This window comes from Lytechinus pictus, chromosome 2 (assembly GCF_037042905.1).
Source record: "Lytechinus pictus isolate F3 Inbred chromosome 2, Lp3.0, whole genome shotgun sequence".
Classification (NCBI taxonomy): domain Eukaryota; kingdom Metazoa; phylum Echinodermata; class Echinoidea; order Temnopleuroida; family Toxopneustidae; genus Lytechinus; species Lytechinus pictus.
Window position 1 is genome coordinate 10614844 of NC_087246.1, and position 20565 is coordinate 10635408.

Below are 20565 nucleotides of genomic sequence, written 5' to 3' on the forward strand. Positions count from 1 at the left end.
GAAAATGACTCGATGGTATACATGAACAAACAGCAGTTAAATTTAATTCTATCTTTGTAAACATTTGCTGCATTTGAACATAAGTTCATTCACAACTTGAAAATAAATAAGCCTCAAAATATTAAATTTGAAAACTTCACCATGGATTCTTTGCAAAATGATATTTAAAGGAACCGTTGCACTTAGTAAGCAGCCAATTAAAAAAATCCCCAAACAAAGATGAAACATGTGTATGAGTGCTTGTATTTTGTCATTAAAAAAACCCTAAAACAAAACATAATATACTGTTCGAAGAAAAACTATAATTCAGACACAAATAATGATTTATAAGCCTGGTTTTGTTACCCGTCTCTGAGATGCATTTAGCTCATGCCCAGTTTTCTCACATTCAAAATATCTGTTGGCTGTATGTAACACCTATGCACAAAGTATTATTTCCTATACTATACATATTGCACACACAGTACATATGTCATGTAGGGTTCATCCAGAGTATTGTGTTGTGGTACAGATTTGCTGTATACATGTGGTCAATGAAACCAACCCCCATTCGTTTTCAAACTTTAGTTTACATCTTCAAAGTTTTAAAATAGGTTTTTGTAGGCATGGTACTTTGAACCTTTTTGACTGGTATTTCACTCGATAAGCCTTATGTTTAGCCTATTTCTCAGAACCAAAATGAAAATTTTTAAAATCAGAACAAAGTGAAATGAGCATCTTAAGGAAACACATTGTTATAACTTTAAACAAAGATTATAAAGATTAAACCTGTACAATGTTCACAAGTGTGATGACACTTCAGGGTATTGACTAGTGCTTGGTAATGAAAAACATAAATCTCCTATCACTACTTTCAGGATCTTTGACATATCAATCACTGGTAAAATATCAACCTAAAAGAAAACGGTATCATTTTTATTTTTAAAAAAGTACTTTTAAGTAACCGAAACCTCCTCCCATCATTTACCACTTCTCGTCGGTATACCAAATAAATCAAATCATGAAAGTCTCTGTATTTGTGAGAGCCATCTCACATATGATATTTTGGAAGAATATAACAAAAGACAATGTTATATTTTAGAAAAGCCCAAAATGAATAGCTTGCTTGTTTTCTAAGTATGCAGTCATGCCTACTGTTGCTCCTTTTTAACAAAAAATTGTACTGTTTCTTTGTTGTTGTTGCGGTCAAAAGCCATTCCCCAGAATCTCCAGTAATACATATCATTGCATAACATGAAAGCTTACTGTTTTTTTAACAAAAAATTCCTCTTCAGACCCAAACATACAATACATGTCTGGTTAAAAAAGATATCACATCTTGAATTTGATCCTGGGATGGTATTCTGAACATTGTCTTTTCTCCATATTTTGTCTTTTCTCAGAAATATGACGAAATCGGTATTCTGGTGGATGTCATAACTTTTGTCATAAATTTTGTCTCTTCTCTTTAGCACGCACCAAAAATATGCGGTTCTTAAATGTGCATAATCCCAATATACAAGCAAAAGATATGACAAGTCTAGCAGTCAAAATTTTGCCACATCTTTTGGTACCAAAAACCCCGATACCTTGCTGACTAAATGTCAAGCACACAATGATTATTAAGAAAGTAAAAAAGGGGCCTAAGCTTTCGATCCTAGCAGAATCTTCGTCGGAGGCAAAATGATTATTAAGATTAGATTGTGGTGTTAGTTTCATTCATCATCCATGACCATTTTCAAAAATATTTTTGTCAAGCTACAATTAGTTAGGCCCTACAAATCAAGTCCTTTTTTTTCTCTCTGTCTCCTAAAATTTCCTCACAGCTCTGTCTCTCTTTGCAATTAAGCGCATCAATATACGTGCAGTTGCGCGATGCCAGCTACTGTGATGAGGATACTCCCACGTGCCACCCAGGCCTTCTTATTGGTTAGAAGGGCTCCCACTGGGATCTAATGGTGATTTTGATTGGTTTGCTTCTGAAAATATGGGCGGGGACTTAAAGAGATAAGACAGGGAAAAGACTTGTGTTCAGAATACCGATTTGTGACAATCATAGCAGTGTCACATCTCGGACGAAAATGACAAAATTTATGAGTGTTCCAGAATACCACCCCTGTTTATCATATTAAGCACATGCCTCTTTTTTCTTGGGGGAGGGAGGGCCTACATGTATATTATTTATTTCAAAATAGAAATAGTCTTACGAGAGTGAGACTTAATATTTCATTTTTGAGAGCTGCCCTCCTTTTAAAATCTATGATTTTATTTCTATGGCATTTTACTAAACCAATTGCATTTATTTTGTTGGTTTATTTCAAATATTTCAGTGAAAGGTAAATGAAAGATGTCAATAATGTGGCTGCCTTATCTCTACACCTTTGTGAAGTGTCAATCAAAGAAAACACTACACCAATAACAAGGCAGAAAATAATTAGAAACAATATAAGTGTGCAATGCATTTCTAAGTCCAAAATATATCTTTTCATGATAAATACACATATTTGGGAAATAAACAATATATATAATATATAACATTACCTGTAACAGAGAATAGTTACAATTGATCAATCTATTTAACCTGGTTTGTCAAGGACTGACGTCTAACTTTGAACATATCTTTTTTAAAAGGCCAGTAAAAGAACTAACGTATGAAATGTATGAAACATTAATACATTTAGTTGAAAATACTTATGTGCTAGTCAAAATGGAAGGATCAATATGTCACTACATTTGATGTGTTTTAACACATAATATATATATATTTTTTAGAATTCATGAGGTTATTAACCATATGTAGTCTACAGTACCATATATTCTGAGGGGTGCTTATCTAAATAAAAACCCACTGAAGGAATGTACACAGTGATTTCTTTTTCCATTAACACAGAAAAAGAAATTTCTTGTTGATGTTTTTTTCTGAACAAATTGTTTATCAAGTACTCATCTATGTTAGTTATAAATGAATTGCATCCATCACTTGCACTTCATAGCTTGGGACTTTTTATATCTGATTTACTGTTTTGTAATTATGCACACTTCATCATTACTTTGGAAAATTCAGGAACTGACAAAATCTTTCACTCTTTAGATGAAGCATCCTTCATACAGTCATTCAGTATCAGTTTATTCTCTAAGTGGCATTCGTTCATTAGATCAGTAGAAATGTCTCTCACGTTTTTCTTTGTCAAAACTGCAATGTCGGAGTATTCACTAACAAGTGGTTTTATTCAGCATTTCTAAATGATTACAGTCCAATCAATGAATGATCCTCAAATTGGCAAAACTGTCAAATCAATTAATCAATTCATGAAGAAACTGAATGGAAAAAGACGCAGAATGATCCTGTGAATAAAACATTTCTCAAACTGTTCATAGATAGCTCGCTTACTCCTAACAATGCCTGTAATTCTTCAACCATTGCATACAGGTCAATCTTCCACACTATCAGCAAAGCCTGATCTGCAAGATCTTTTCATTACTTGCATACCACCCCTTGCCTTTCATGAGGTATACTCATGTCCTCGAGGTACAAAACCAGTCTCAGTCAATGTACTTCTCTATCCTTTGTGGTCTTTCACATTCAATGATTCCTTCAAATTGTTCAATCATTCACAATGACTTCAAACCACTTCTCATGTGAAAACATTGATGTTATTCATGTTGCTGATATCTAACATTCCTGGGTCAGCAATCACGATGGGCCTGGATCTCAAAAGAGTTGTACTGACATAGCGGTCGAGCCGTCTTTCCAGATAGGTGATGCTGCGATCTGAGCCCGGCACATTGGACAGGTCTGCTCTCGATCAAACCACATGGACACACAGTTCTCACAGAAAATATGCTGTACAGAAACAACAAATATAACAATCTTATATCAAGATCAAATCTATGAAATCGATTTGATAAATCTTTGAAAAAAAACACCTTCAAATCTGAATTAATTGTCAGATATTATCAACAGATGATATCATATTAGTTAAAAAATGAATGGTGAAAATGAGATTGTACAACTGATTCAAGTGGGCATAGTTTGTAAAGAAATACATTCAATGACAATATCATTCTTCCGTATTCTCCTTGTTCAAAACAATTGTTCTTCTGATTCTTGAGTACGGTCAACCAGCTTGGCACTTGCATACGAAATATCTATCCCAAAAGGTCGAAAATGTTCAGAGACAAGCCACCCGCATAATACTTAAACAAAGAAGGCAAGAAATGTCCTATCATGACAGATTACTAAAACTCAACTGGCAAACATTGGAATCAAGGAGGAAATTTTCACTACTAATTTATGTTGTCAAGGCTTTGTATGGTATTGTACGTTGTGATGCAGTTGGATGTTCCGTTGTGATTAACAGTCGGCATTTGGAGGTCGTGAAGTTCAACCACCTCCAAGCGCGAACAAATCGACTTCACCCATCAGCTATCAATTTTTTTCCCTGTTACTGGGATGAATTGCTGATAAGTTTGCGCTCTGGGGTGGTTGTTAACTCACTTATTTCATGGACGAATGAGCTAAGGAACAATTTTATGCTTACCCAGTAATGAATGACCATATTCATCTTTGCAGGAGTTTATTATTTATTTAAACAGCTAATTTTGTAATAGTTGTAATAATTGCAAATAAGTAATGACCATTTTATAGTCTTAGATCCTTTTTTACGTTGAAGATCACAGTTCATATAGTCGTTGTTTTCTTTGACGTTTTGTGATATATCTATAATTCGTGGACCCGGCCGCGGAGGATACTGTCTGTTGCTGTGCCGAGTTTGTAAGTCGATGTGCTGAGTAGTATTGGCAAAATACCCCCGTGGTAGTGGATGGTTCTCCTTGGTCATGTTATTGTGATTATGGGATAATTAAGGTATACTTATAATTAACTTACAGGATTCTGTTATCGTGGCTGTTATCCTTGTTATTTTTACATTTTCGTAACGACAATTTTATTTATAAATTTAAATTCATTAATATTGATATTCTAAGTTAAGATGAAGTGATATCAAGTAGACCTATGTTATTCTATTATAATTGATCTTAAACCTTTTTGCTCATACTCACTCTTTTATCCGCTTCTGTTTTATGTAAGCACCCACTGGATACGGTCAAATGGTCTTTATTGACTACAGTAATTCAGTTAACTTTATTTGACCCTGGCAGTCCAGTGGGTGCTCAATCTATACTCTGTTATGTTTATTATGTGTTGTACTACACTGTACCAATTTCTTATACTTTTCATTGCCGAAATAAATAATAATAATAATATTATTACCTACCAAAGTCAGAAAGCATTTGCAGGAATTTTAACATCAATTGCAGATCTAGTACCATATTCCAATTTTTCCAAACAGGTGTGTTTTCTATTTTATCCCTTTTGTTTTATATGCTAACTTATTCTAAAATACATTCAAACTTAGTCTAGGCAATTGAAACACAATGAAAAAAAAAATCACAAATGAAATAAATGTGCTAGACTTTTAATATTCACCTTGCAAGCCAGCTGGATTGGATCTTGAAAATCATCTTGACATATTGGACATGCCTCACCGACTCTACGGATCTGGTCTTGTGAGGGCGCCATTCCATATTGCTAAGGGAGAGATTAATGGTATTTTGGGAAATGAGATCTGCACGTACTGTACATCACAGAATAAATATATTGTATTCAAGTACTTTTCCCAAGACTGAAGACAGCAGGTTGAAGAATAACAGTACAATCAATAACACTAATGCTCTCTCTCTCTCTCTCTCCATATATATATATATGCATACATCCTACGAAAGGGTGAAGAAGCCTATGAATGGGTTTATTCCGTTATAATACACATTTAGACGTTAAGTCGAAGGTAGAGCGTTAAGGCCCATTTCGAACATTGAAAGAAGACAAAAAAACTCGGCTCAAATGCAGATGTAGAAAGATATATACACTTGGCAAAAAAAGTTCCTGGACACTTATAAAAGTGAAAATATTCCATATAGATATTTGATTAAAGGCAAATTATTGTATGTCAACATGACCAGACAATATTGCTCTTCCAGTATGACCTGACATTTTTATGTGAACAGTCATTCATGGGTGGTTAAATGCTTTAAACAATAGCAATGTCAGTAAAAGAAAATTGCAAGAAATGGATCAGTCAGTGCATGGCTGGTTACAGGCATTAAACAATCGCAATGTCAGTAAAAGAAAATTGCAAGAAAACGATCAGTCATTCTTTCAGTTGTGAAAGTTTGTGTGGCATAAATATCCATTAAACGATGAAAGCAAACTTAAAGTCAAATACCACTCTAAAAGTGAAGAGAAAGTTATCTACCTTGGATGCATCACTATTCCACTGGAATTTTAAGTCAAAGTTAGTCGATGAAAAAAATGTCAAATTTCAGTATCTTTGCATAAATAAAGCAAAAGAAAATTATCCTTATCCTCCTATCTTCTGCAGGGGTGGTGGCTCTAGGTCGACCACTCCTAGGGCGGTCTCTAACTTCATCAGTAGCCAAATACCGCTGATTCAAATTTGAAATTGTTGTTGGTGAAACTTGGAAATATCGTGCCAATTGTCTAAATGACTGCCCAGACTGCAATATTCCTATTGCTCTTGCACGCTCTTGGTTGGAAAACTTCATCTTGAAAGTGAGTGTCCAAATGATCCATCTCATTATGCATCTCATGATGCATCCCTAAGCATTCAATTCAAATGATAACCACCTGTTGAAATTGTTGAATGTATGCCTACAGGATGGCCATGATCATTAGCTATTTCTTCCAATTTTCTTTTACTGACATTGCTATTGTTTAAAGCATTTAACCACCCATGCATGACTGTTCACATGAAAATGTCATGTCATACTGGAAGAGGAATATTGTCTGGTCATGTTGACATACATAAATTTGCCTTTAATCAAATATCTATATGGAATATTTCAAATTTTATAAGTGTCCAGGAACTTTTTTTGCCGAGTGTATTTATATCTTGGTTTTCCAAGTATTGGCAATAATAAGACATCAGAAATGCGAAACAAATTCATGAGTAATGCGATTTTTGCAATGCCAACAAATTCTTTTATTCAATTTCCAAATTTTCGGTAGACATCTACCTTCTTTAGGGAAGATTCGTGAATTGTGACAAGTTTAAATGACAATTGTTTTTATTAAAGAGTGCGCGATCTCAGCGGGACTAGGGTAACTGCTGCTAGGTGCGCAAAATGCTGTTATGAATGTATATTGCGTGCTTTTGGTTACGTAATAATAAAAGAGTATGATTTAAGTTTCGTAACAATAAAAAGATTTCGTAATAATAAGAGTGTCTAGCTGAGACCGCAGACACTGCACATTGCACAGAGAGATCATATTAAACATGATAGCTGAATTAAGGAAATTAAGGCAAAGAGGAGAAAGATATGATTATCTATAGAATGTGAATGCGTTGAGCCAAGACAGATCTTTGTTGAGGCCGCTTTCAAACGTGCGGCTTTTAATATATATATATATTTATATATGAGAACAGAGACTAAATTAATCTAAAGCTACCAAGGTGATGGTCACTGACCATTGAAATCTTTCTGCCCTATTTCAATTTGTCCATTTGTGTTCTAATATAGAAATATGCCCTACAGAAAATGGCCTAGCTCTAAAATCATTAAAATCTAGGGGCTGGCACTACTAGGTTCAATATCAGGAATCACAAGAATGGATATTGGCCAAGTCTGTTCACTTCATAGAGGTGCCATGGCCAAGGTGTCTAAGGTGCCTGACAAGAGACATCAAAGTCAGGGGTTCAATCCACGGCCAAGGCACTTATGCCTGTGAGCAAGGCATTCCAGCAGCAGTGCTCTTTCATCCTACATCCAAGTAAATGAAAATGCTTGTACACATTCTTGGTTAATATGTGTGCACTTTATTATTATTTTTTTGTTTAAGTCTGTTCACTTTGGTACTTTAAACAGGAGATGACATAATATTTGTAACTAGAGACGGAGCTTGATATATGATTACTATCTCAAACTATCTCAAACTACTGGAAATTTGAAAGAGAAAAAATAAGTATGCACTTACCACATCAATAAAAACTTCTTGTAAAGATTTTCTTAAATCTTTCTGTTTTCTGTACACTGTAAAAGCCTGAAATGGACAAATAAAATAAGAATTACATTCATTCATTGATGAAATTATTCCACATATGACCTTCTCATCTTTTAAACTGTTTTTTATTACCAAGAAAGGGAGAGAGAGAAAAGTAGTACTTCATATTAACATAATCCTAATTTGAGTGTTCAATTAAGAAATGAAATATTAGCGCATAGTTGAGCAATGAGGAATGACACAGAAAGTTCAGAATAGCTTTAAATATTTTAGATTCAATAATTGCAAATACAAATTCTGTTTACTAGTAAGTCCAAATTTGAGTTTACAAAGTAGCTCATGACAGATAAAAACGACTACAGACAAAGCATGTGAGAGAATGCTTGTAAGTTTGTCAATTGCTTTCTCTTTTGCTTTATACAAAATAACTTCTTGTTGATTTCTTGATGATTTCCTAATTGTGCTGATGTACATTGTATATTTCACTAAAATTGTCAAACTGCATACCAGTTTGTGAATTTCACAATCAATCAGGAAATGGTAGTGATATCTGAAACCTTCCAAGTAACTGATGAAAAGATGAGCCGTGATCACATTTCTTTCTCAATACCAAGGCAAAATTTTACAGACTTCCTGCCTATGTGTGTCTGAAACAGTGTGTATATATATGTGTGTGTGTGTGTGTGTATTATACAATGAATGCAGCACTGCCTTGTTTAGTGGAGACATCACATTCAAACATCTCATGACTCAATTTTATTACCCAAGAAAATAAAAATGCACACTTTCAATCTAAATTATTTGATGGGAGGTTATGTTAATGAAACCCTTTATTGAAACAAAGATTTTGAACAGCAATTTAAAGTTACTTTGTGTTTACAAGACATACCTCAAATTCTACTTACTTTCAGTATTACATAAGCAAATGTTAAGAAGTAGCTAATTATCCAATGAGAATCACTGTAGTCTGAGAAGTAGGACAGCCAGACCGGGAATGGTGGAAGAAGTCGGTACGTCTGAGATATTTCCTCCAAAGCACGGTAGATTTTACCCTGAAAGACAAACATTTATAACTTCAGTGCATTAATTATGACACATTTAAAATAGTAAACTCTATTTCACTCTATACTCTAGATGCAAGTAGGTACCTATGTACAAAATTTTTTCCAAAACATTTTGGTAAATTTTGCAAGTATTCCTTTTCATTGTTTAGATAAATTTCATGACATCTTGTAAGAAAGTGCAGTCAAAAGAGTTATTTCAAGGGTAAACTTTGCAATCAAACATAAAAAATATAATGAAATTTTAACTTTCCATAATTTGGCTTTCTTTTCTTTATAATTCTTAAAGTATTTTGCAAGAATTGAATGGGAATAAATGGAATGTGCAATTACATGTAAAAATATGCATTTAACTGTGTTTTAATTGAAATTTGAAAAGTTGATTGTTAAAACGAATAACTTTTTGTTGCAAAAGACTTGCATGCACTTTCAAGTTATGATGTTGCATAAAAAAATAAATGAAATAAAATAGGTAATCATACATGTGACATGTACATCATCATCTTAAAACATAATTGATGGCATTCCATAGAGTTTTCATGCATCAATCACATATTATTGTAAGACTGAAGCCAACATAATTACCAACTTACTCTTTTCTTGAAGCTGAGGACTGATCCAGGAAGTAAGGTAACCAGACACTTAAGCATCAATGTAGAATACTTAATGACAAAATCAGTGATTCCAATGCACCATAACACAGCCCACAATGTCATCACTGCGATATTTGGTGGTAGGAAAATAAGACTGTAAACAAAAACAAAAAGAATTAAGATGTGCTTGACTTATAATAAGAAGTATGGTTCTACACATAATATACAGTGCGCATCGAAAAAAGTTTACACTTTGAAAAAGCCCTGGAAACATGTGGGTATTTTTTTCACATTTAATCTTGGGTTTGGGTCTCATCTATCCAATGAAAGTAAAAGTTTTGACAGAATGTTACACTTGAGTGAGTACTGTCCATTTTTGTAAAGCTTGCAGAAATGCTAGTTTTCACGTTGTGTCAAGTGGAAAGGGCGAAATCAAACTTACCCTGCGAAACATTTCTCATACATTTTCCTTGCACTTTTAGTCAATTGAAATAAAATGGATACATTCTAGCATTTTGTAACAATTTTGCCACCCAAATTGAAATTTCACCACTTAGTATGCACAACCTTTTTCTCTTTTTGTGCCAGCTGGATCTGAGGACATAATTGAATCTGAACAAAAGTATATATCAGACATCTCTAGCATTTTGTTACTAAGTTTTTATTACTTAAAGTGGGTTTACATTTCATATTTCATTTAATACTTGTTTCTCTACACTTTTCCCAAGCTTGACAATGATTAACAAATGAAAATCAAGCCTAAGCCATTTCATGTAAATCACAGCTCAGTGTAAATCAAATATCGTCACAATCGCCTCGGTGTGTGGGGGAGTGGGTTGAGGCACAATGCACTCTTTGAAGTGTTTTGGGCAAGGAAACAAGTTTAAAAAGGTAAAAGATATCTTCAAATCAATTTTGTTAGCTAAATTCCACGTGTTCTTCATGATTAAGGTCTACTTTTATTTACATAACTATTACAAAGTTCTGCGCAAATCATTTTTCACTAACTTTTCAAAAGTAAGTGGTGCTCACTCAAGCGGAAATATTTTTTCGACAGTTTTATCGTCATTTGCTTGAATGGATCTGTACCAATGTTAAAATGTGGAAAAATCTTCAGGATATTACAAATGTATAGTTTTATAGGATTTTTTCTAAGTGTAAACTTTTTTTTGATATGCACTGTATAATGGAGAATGCAATGATGTCATTTATAAATATTCTTTTATCAGAGACCCTACACCAGCAAATGGCTCCGCCCCTGCGGAAACATTAATGTTTCAAGTTGACCGTTAATCTGTCCCATTTCTTTCTCACAATAACTACAGAAATATTAAAAGGATTGACTTCAAATTTATTCAAGTATGCAGAGAAGAGAGAAAACAATCCAATTAGTTTGGAGTAAGCATTAGTCATGTTTTTTTCCATCGGTGCACACCAGTGAGACTGACATTAAACTCAACCATTTAAAAAACTACATTTCCATATTTGTATCAATGTTTTCATGTTAAATTAATTTTCAAACTTTAATAAACTATGTGGGATTACAGTTATGAGATCAGACAGTATTTATAAATTATATTCTTGCTTGAATTTATTTGCCTGTAACACATTGTACTATAATGAATAGGCATGGCCAGTTTGCCACTGATTGCTCCGATGAAATTATTGTCTAATCTTGGGACTAGGACTCAGGAGCAAATAATCGTAGTAGTTGTTAATAAATATGGCAGTGTGTGCCAACCTAGAATGCAAGGATATTGTAACATTATGGGACAATGATTTCAAGCAAGAAAATAGAGTCTTGCACGATAATTGTATTTCAATAATGCCAGATACTTAAATGAGCCTGGATATCAGTTGAAACTTTTAGGAAATTTGCTTCTGAAAATGGATAACTTTAAAGTCATTGACACTTTGCATTTCTATTTTCTAATATATTTCTTAATCTTTATTTCATGGGTCCACCGGTTTGGGGGAATCATTGAACTGACCACTTCAAATCAGACCTAGGTTTGGTAGTGAGGAGGTCAATGAGGCCATATAAATGAAAAATATATTATTGTCATAATAGAAGGACTGTTCAAGGGACTGACTTCATACTGGCTAATGTATTCATATTAGAGTGAGGATAATCTGATTAGGTTTTTGGGTCATAAGATCAAATTTCAAAGGTTACAGAGGTCTTGTATGTATGGGTCATTCATGCAATAAAGAACGAGAGAGGGAGAGGGAATAGAAGGAAGAATGAGAGGAAGAAATTTCAAAAAAATTGAAGAAAATTGTAAACGGACAGAGAGAAATAGACAGACAATGATGCAATCATATTTAAAGGGATGGTTCAGGCTGAAAGTATTTATAGCTTAATAAATAGAGTAGAATTCACTGAGCAAAATGCCGAAAATTTCATCAAAATCGGATAACAAAGTTATTGAATTGTAAAGTTTAGCAATATTTTGTGAAAACAGTCATCATTAATATTCATTAGGTGGGCTGATGATGTCACATCCCCACTTGTTCTTTTGTATTTTATTATATGAAATTAGGTTTATTCAAATGTTTTCCTCCAAGAACTAGAAAAATTGGATTGACAACAGATTTAGTGCATTAGATATTTATTGCTGCAACTTATTTCATTATAAAGGAGACACAATGTTCAGGCAAGTATGAAATAATAAAAGAAATATGATTTTATGTAATAACATAAGAAAACGGAAAGTGGGGATGTGACATCATCAGCCCACCTAATAAATATTCATGATGACTTTTTTCTAATGTTGTAACCCGCACCCGTTGCGGTACGGGTTAACTTGCCGGTATGCCCCCGATCGCGGGTTGCGGGCCGGGCCGAGTTCATTCTCAAACCCGCAGACCGTCATGCGAAAAAAAAGGGAGAAGTAACGACGCATAATAAAAACATTAACAATGAAAATTGAGTTAGGATCATGTGCTTCTTACGTGGCGGATTCTTTTAGAGACGTAGATATTTCCTTTTAAAAAAATGCTGGTGTATTTTTGTCTTGTGAACAGTGAACAGGACTGAGACAGTTCGACATAAATACATCAGTTGCTCTTTCGAAGAAGGAGCGCGCGCCAGTGCAGCGCAGCACAGTAGTCGATCTAGTCAAAAGCAATCGCATAGGCCAATGAAACTCGATGTCGAGTTTCCCTTCCCATTTTTTCCAGCTCATAATGAGGATTTCATTATTCATTATTTTCCAGAAGATGAAAGTTTGACCTTTTGTAACCTTTGAATGCACGTTTATTCTGTGGAACTGTCTTGAAGCCAGGGAGCAAATCAATCATTTTTTTTCGGGGGTTCCATTTTCATTTTTTATAATATTCCAGGGTCTCCATTTCTACCGTTTTGGAGGCTACTTTTTTCATTTCGGGGGCTCTTTTCAAATGCTACGTTTTTGTATTTTGAGGAATCCCTGTTCACTTATTAAATTAATTATTACTTATTGTTTAATATTGCATGATTTTAAAGTTATTTTTTTCATGCTTAGAATCTTGGATGTGGGTGTGTTTGTATGGGTGTGACTATGAGTTGAACTTGGATATAAATGAATTCAATATCTAATTTCTACTCCATCTAATTCCAGTACTTGGCCATGTAATAAAGGCCCTTTTCCTGATGTTCTTTGAAAACACAGATCTCCACGAAAATTGCATTTCTCTATGGGGGAGTCTAAATTTGGTGAGAATGAACTCATTAATAACTTAAATATACATGACAATGAAGAAATCATCTAACTTTATTGGCAGTTTTGAATAATATTCCAGAAATATAAACTCTGTCTGAAACATAAAATCACCATCATTGAGGCCTTTACAGAGCGAATTGTCCCCCAGAGCTCTGGCAGAGAGACAGAGCTCAGACTGGCTAGCTAGTACAAGCGCCAATGCGTACGTGCGTGAGCCTCCCGTCGGCCTTGTAAAACAGATTGAGTTTTGTTTGATGATTTTTTTGTCTGATATGCCGTATGACAACTCACCAATGCGAGGTTACTAGACTATGGGATTTATTGAGGTAGCTCGACCAAACCTCGAGCGATGTTCGTGCAGGCTCCACTCCACTTCACTACCGCTACATCGGGTAGGTAGAGCGTAGTGTAGCAGAAGTGAAGTTGAGTGGAGCCTGCACGAACATCGCTCGAGGTGTGGTTGAGCATGCAGTGTCATTCCATTCACAAGAAAAAAACAAGAAAAGAATTACAGGTATTTACATGATATACAAGTAATTGTGACTGAAAAGCTTATATTAATGTCTTATATCAGTTCTGAATCTAGATCTATGTCAAAATAGTAAAATAATGAATTATTTTCAGAATTTGATTTTTAAACGCGGTCCAAATTTCATAACGCGGGCGGGCGACGGGAAACTGAACATCGAATTTGCTGGGCAGCCTGGGCTACATGTAGCTAGCGCGCGCTGAGCTGCGGCTCCGATCCGAGGATTTAATTGCGCAATGCTTTCGATTACGAGATCAGAGCCAACCCATTTCGGGTACAAAGTAACCCCAAAAACATTTTCTCTCCGGAATAAAAGGCGAATTTGCAAATTGTAAGTAAATTCACTCTAGGCTAGGTTAGTAGTTGGCATATATTTTCGTGATTTGAGCCTGTATAGTGTGGGGATTGCAGAAATAATTTTCATTTTTCAAAGATAAATTTACTTGCGGGTTAAAACCCGACGGGTCAGCGGGTCCCGCTTGCAAATTATTGGATTATACGGGACGGTACGGTTCGGGTTTTCACTTGCGGGTTACAACATTACTTTTTTCACAAAATATTGCTAAATTTTAAACTTCAATAACTTTATTATTTGTTATCCGATTTCGATGAAATTTTCGGCAATTTGCTCAGTGAATTCTACTCTAGGTATTTAGATATAAATAAAATCAGCCCGGACCATCCCTTTAAATTCTATACATACTAAATTTTTACACAAAATCAATGGATAGCACTGAACTTACCATTTATAAAGTTGTTGTTCTTCCAGGACGTAGTAAATAAAGATGATGTTAACTAATAGTAATCCCAACCGCATGACTACAGACAAAACCTTCCTTTTCTCCTATAATGATGTAAAGAAAATTGGAAGCAAAGAAATGAAGTCTTTGTTTACCTCACCATTGTACACTGCACAGCACTTAGCCCCCACACCACCAAACTGAACAAATATACACCATGATCATTTCAGCAAAACCTCAGAGACCTATTAAACCATCAAGATTGACAACCAAAAACAAATTAAATCCTTCAAACAACATCTCATGGAAAGTCTCATTGAAATTATTAAAAAAAATCTGTGATGATTAATAATATAGGAGAGATATAGATTACCAAAAGATACAAATGTGACAAATCTGGAAAACCAGGAAAAATGCACAAAATGTCAACTAAACAGCAAAGAACATATCATTTCTGAATTCTGATTACATGATCCTAGAAATAATGTTCCCAAGAATTTTTTTTCGTTTAATATACATGCTAAAATGAAAATTACACCTTTTAATAGCTGCCAGTATTTCACTTAACAGATACAAATGTAACATACTTTCCAAGCAGGTCAAGATCAATTTGTCAGCTCATTTGGCACTTGAATCATACATAACTAGCTGGGGATAATTACTGAAATAGTTCTCTTCATCATTAAATCAGAAGGAAAGAGCCAGGTATAGATAGGAAACATAGGATGTAAATGAAACTTTGAAGTATTAGGCTTCCCTGTAACTTTGACCATGGCCTTAAATAAACTGGACTTCAGTAGAATGACCAAGGATGAAAAATGTAAATAAAGTCAAATGATTTGGCACAACTCCAATTTGATAACATCTATTTCAACATACCTTTAATTCAATTTCTCTCTTGACACTACTGCTATGATGAACAAATGTCCCAATTAGACCAAGGAATACTGTCAGCCCTGTAAAGATATATATGTTTATTGATAAAAGCACAAGCCCATGGGATTAAAAAAAAATCTGTGTCATACCATTGAGAGCTAGTAGATCTCTATTAGTGTAAACAATTTGTCTATTCTGAAAACCAGGTGGCCTCATGTGTGCTCTTTAACATCACTTATCTTCAAGTCCAGTCTGTGATATGGCAAATGACTAAAAAACATATATATATGTAGACCAATATTTGTTATAGTTTTACTGAATATTAAATCCTTAACTTAGGCAGATCCTAATTCCTTGCAAAGAATACGTTTTGAATCATGGAGTATGAGAATAAATACCCCCTAAAATAATAATAAATAACTTTCCACTACTCTTTACAACATTTCATACCACTTTATATGGACATAAAACAAACATATGACAGTAATATTACTATTTTATGATAAAGAGCAAATAACTATTGTAATTTATTCCTGAATTCACAATAATTTCCAAGGTTGTATCATGAATAAGGCTCAAAATATTCTCCTTTACTGAAATGGGGACGTTTGTCACATCTAAACAAGCCTTAGATTCTTACCACTCAAGGATTCATTACATGCCGCCGCGCACAGAAAAATCAAGCCATAGAAGTCGTGTGTTGTGGACACCAGAAGTGGGATCGCAGCACGCGCGACCCACTAGTTAGAAATCCACTGCCACACGTGATTCATGGTGCGAGGTTAGTATACTAACCTCACAATGCGTGTGAGTGGATTCTTACCTAATCTGTGATCATATGCCAATTTGCATGCCAAGATAAGCACAAAAAGAAGGAGTTCAGCGATCCCTTCTGACAAGTAATTGGTAAGATTTGTATCATTTAAGGGACCTCTCCCTCTATTCTGTTCCTGGTCTCCTTCTGTCTCTGTGTCTCCCACTGATGCACTCCCTCCTCCTCCTCCTCTTCTGCTTCCACCTCCTCGGGAAGAGGGGAACCTTCCTTCAGAGTCTGGCATGTTGATGACAATGGCATCCCGATGTGAATGTCCATCTGGTGTCTCTACCTCTGGAGGTGCGTCCATTGTCTGAAGGCCTGGGATCATGTTCTGAATGGCGTGGTTGAACTGATTTCGTATACTATTGACTGCCATTGCAACAGATATCTTGGATAGTGACGAGGCTCCCAAGACTTACCCTTCACATGTCTAACTGGTACCTGTTGATATTATAAGCAGAGACAAATCTTCTCAGAATCTGATAGTAATCCATTTAGATAGGTCAGATTCCAAGCATCAAACTTTACATCTTGTCTCAAAATCAAATGCTGTTTTGTTTTATTTTCATTCATTTACCGTAAGTAACGGTGTATTAACCGCACCCGTGTATTAACCGCACCCCCAACTTTGGACTAAAAAAAAAAAAAAAAAAAAATCCTTCTCACATTTACATGCATATTTGAGGTACGAAGAAACAAAAACTAAGTTAAAGATTTCAAAGTATTCAAAGAGATTACCGGTATGCGGAAATCTGCTGTTCTTGATCAATTCATCTACAAATGTTAGCAAGAAAGAAAGGTCCCGACAATATTGGCCACTTACACACTCACTCACCTCACAGTCACAGTGTACACTCATACGTGGTGCACGGTGTACATGGTATCTTATGAAAAGCAAACAGGAAAGAAAAAAATAAGCTGGCGCGAAACGGGACTTTGAGGGCTTAAAATGAATAGCGCCAGCTTAAGTCGCACTAAAACCACAATACAACGCAAGCTAGCTCTCGGCTCTTGCTTAGCTGTGACAAATTATTACCGAGAATGCTTGGCGTCTCTTTGAACTTAGCCAGGGAACTTCGCTGCTTTGAATCGAGAATAAAGTCGAAATTAGTGTCATGAAGGTGGGTGCATTTGTTATGGACACTATTTGATTAAGATCGTAATAATCGCTTCCCATTACCCGCGGCTCATACCCCTCTAAACGACATTGCCCTGGGCGGCTACGCCTGGCCACTCGATGTGTTGTGAACTGGCAGACTTCTTACATGTTCGGGAGGGGTTACGCGGGCGGGCTCAGACCTGTCACCGTGGATAAACCGCACCCCCGACTTTTGCTTATATCCCGCCGAGAAAAAGGTGCGGTTAATACACCGTTACTTACAGTATTTTTTTTGACTAGCTATACCCAACTCAACAGCCATCTTGTTTCTTCATCTTATATTGGTCTTCGCCAAACGTTGGCGAAGAACAATGAGAACAAGATGGCGGCGTAAACATCGAGCAAGTTTCCCGTCTTTTCATAATATTCTTGTTTTTCTAATGAATTCTTGTTTAAAAATGAAATCAATATCGTAGAAATGTTGGAAATGAAGTTGTATCCCATTTAGATCTACATGATTTTAGGGCTAGATAATTTAGAATTAGACTAGAAATCTGACTTGGGGGCAAAAGTTTCAGTTTTTTTCGCGGAACATGCACATGAATGGGATGCAATCCCTGGCTACGTGGAGGGTAAGCATACGTTAGTAAATGATTTTTACTCTCTAGGAGCCTCCTGGCTAAGTGGAGCCTGCACAAACATCACTTGAGGTGACGCTCGCGTCCGTAACGTTGGGGAAGTACAATAAGAAACAAGATGGCGGCGTAAACATCGGGCAAGTCTCTTCCATCTTTTCACAATATTTTTTCATTTTTTTGATGAATTCTTGTTTAAAAATAACAACAAGAGCGTAGTCGTAGAAATGTCGGAAATGAAGTTTTATCCCATGTACTAGACCAAAAGCTTCAGTCTCTGTATTTTGGTTGTTCCGCTGAACTGCGTTGGCTCACTGACCAATACATAGACTGAAGAGGATGGGGGCCCGTACCTACAGCCAACGTATAGTGAAGTAGCGTTTTATAGATCGCGATTTAAAACTGTTTTTTAAGCAAATTTAAAAGTTTCATGGTTTCTATTATCAGGGAAATATAAATAACTTAAGTAATTGCATACCTTGGGCCGGAGTTATTGAAAAAAATCCTCTGGATGATTGAGAAATCTGTCATCTAAGACATTTTCACCTGACCTGACGGTTTTTCTTGCAAGTTGCCATCTTGAATGACGTCATTATCGTTATTAAGTTTTTAATGTCTCGATATATCGCGATTATAACTAGTATCGTCTATCTTCGTGTAGTGTATCGTATCGTATAAGGAGCAGATCGTATAATATCGAAAGCAATATCGATATCACATTCGTGATTGTTGACGCCCTCTCCGTTCGTTTGTAAATATTTCATAGTTTGGCTGCCATTTTGACCATTTTTATCGTGTTCAACCCAATTAAACATCGGTAAAGTATAATTTTAATGCCTTTTCATCTATATCGTTTAAAGTATTTTGATAATGAAATATCAAGTTTTAAAAGTTTGTTGGTTATACATCCTTAGATTGTAAATTCGATGTGTAAAATTACATCAAACTTTGGACTGTGAATTGACAAAAGGGAGGGAATGAGAACACATGCGAGCCCACACGTACACCCTACGATCGGTAAATGGGGATTACAGTAAAATATCAGAAATTGTTGAATAAATCCCCAGAAACGACGGTTATTCCTGTCTACCCATGTACTAGACAGCTGGCAGCCGTCTGTTTCGAGGAGTTTTTTAACATTTTTTTTATTTTTTATTTCTCCTCATACACAGACGGCTCGCTAGCGTGCAGCCACCATTAGGGGACTTGCAATGCAAAATCCCCCCGTCGGGGCTCTTCAATTTTTGTCTTTAATGAGTAAAAATTTTGAAAATTCACGCGACCAAAATGCAAATTAATATTCCCTCTTGGCATCGATTGCCAAAAAACTGAGAAAAATCAAGTTAAAAGGAACAAAAACAGTGACTTACCTCGGGTGTCGCGCAAATTCACTTCCCCGTTTTATCCGATCTTAAGTACATAAACATATGGCCATTGAGTCCCCTGTACAGTTCGCGCTAGAACTTCGGTCTCTGTATTTGGTGAGTGAAGCCAACGGAGTTCAGCTGAACAACCAACATAACAGAGACCGAAGCTTTTGGTCTACCCATGTACATGATTTTTAGAGCTAGATCTTTCGCACTCACAGTCACACAACGTGCGAGGTTAGTATACTTTGTCTTTACTGACTTTAGAAGGAAAGTAGAAATCTCGGGGGCGAAAGTTTCATTCAGGGTTTTTTGCGGTACACGCAGATGAATAGGAAGGACTCCCTGGCTTCGTTTAGAGTAAGCCTACGTTAGTAAATGATTTTTACTCTGAAAAAGCCGCCTGGCTAGTTGGACGCTCACTTTCCGACTAAAAAAAGTTAGATCTAGGGCCCAACTCAAATAACAGCGTGTGGGGCTGAGTTATACAGGATTTGCGGGAAATCTAATCTAGCTACTAAGCTAGATTTCATTAATGATATTATTCACGAATCAGGACCTGAACAAATCAAATTCCTATATCATCTAATCCCCCAGATTCATTGTTATGAAGATACATCCAATATGACTATTTTCAACCAGAAGAATAGACAAATACAATAAAAATCACTTACAAGTTACGATCTACTTATGTTATGACGAAGGCAAAGGCAAGCTAGCTTGTCTCATAGCGAACATATCATACAGCTATAGTACAGACGAATTGCGAAAGTCACAATGATGACGTCATATCATCATATAACCTTATTAGTCCGGTCTGTTAGCGTAAAAAACACCCTACTTGTGGACACAGTGGACAAAAGCATGATTTTTTCTCCAGACCTTTGTTTATGTATAAGAATTAAAAATGGGGTATGCTCCAAAAAATCTGGCTGCAGGAACAGTGAAAAAATGGGTGAAAATGTCAGAATTTATGAGTTTAGATTGGTCTGATATATAGACTAGCGCTAGTGCAAAACTCAATAGCAGTGCATTATTTTGCATTGGTTTAGTTCTTAAATTCAGACCCTTTTTGAACAGATATT

At 35.6% G+C, this 20565-nt stretch overlaps 1 protein-coding gene across 1 annotated transcript; it reads right to left on the minus strand.

The window, feature by feature from the left end:
- Positions 1–18: 18 nt before the first annotated feature.
- Positions 19–20273, minus strand: LOC129254839 (E3 ubiquitin-protein ligase RNFT2-like). The gene is made up of 9 exons (XM_064109225.1): positions 20155–20273; positions 16386–16820; positions 15566–15642; positions 14690–14790; positions 9714–9867; positions 8965–9111; positions 8033–8098; positions 5468–5569; positions 19–3823 (listed from the first exon to the last, which is right to left on the minus strand). Exons 2-9 carry the CDS (start codon positions 16753–16755, stop codon positions 3692–3694), a joined length of 1149 nt encoding a protein of 382 aa, XP_063965295.1. The 5' UTR covers positions 16756–16820; positions 20155–20273; the 3' UTR covers positions 19–3691.
- Positions 20274–20565: the final 292 nt, after the last annotated feature.

Coding starts and splice junctions, on each gene's coding strand:
- LOC129254839 (XM_064109225.1), bottom strand. CDS start 16,755: ATGGCAGTCAATAGTATACGAAATCAGTTCAACCACGCCATTCAGAAC. Junction 14,791..15,565: donor AGAGAGAAATTGAATTAAAG/GTATGTTGAAAT, acceptor ACATCATTATAG/GAGAAAAGGAAGGTTTTGTC. Junction 8,099..8,964: donor TTGCTTATGTAATACTGAAA/GTAAGTAGAATT, acceptor TGTCCATTTCAG/GCTTTTACAGTGTACAGAAA.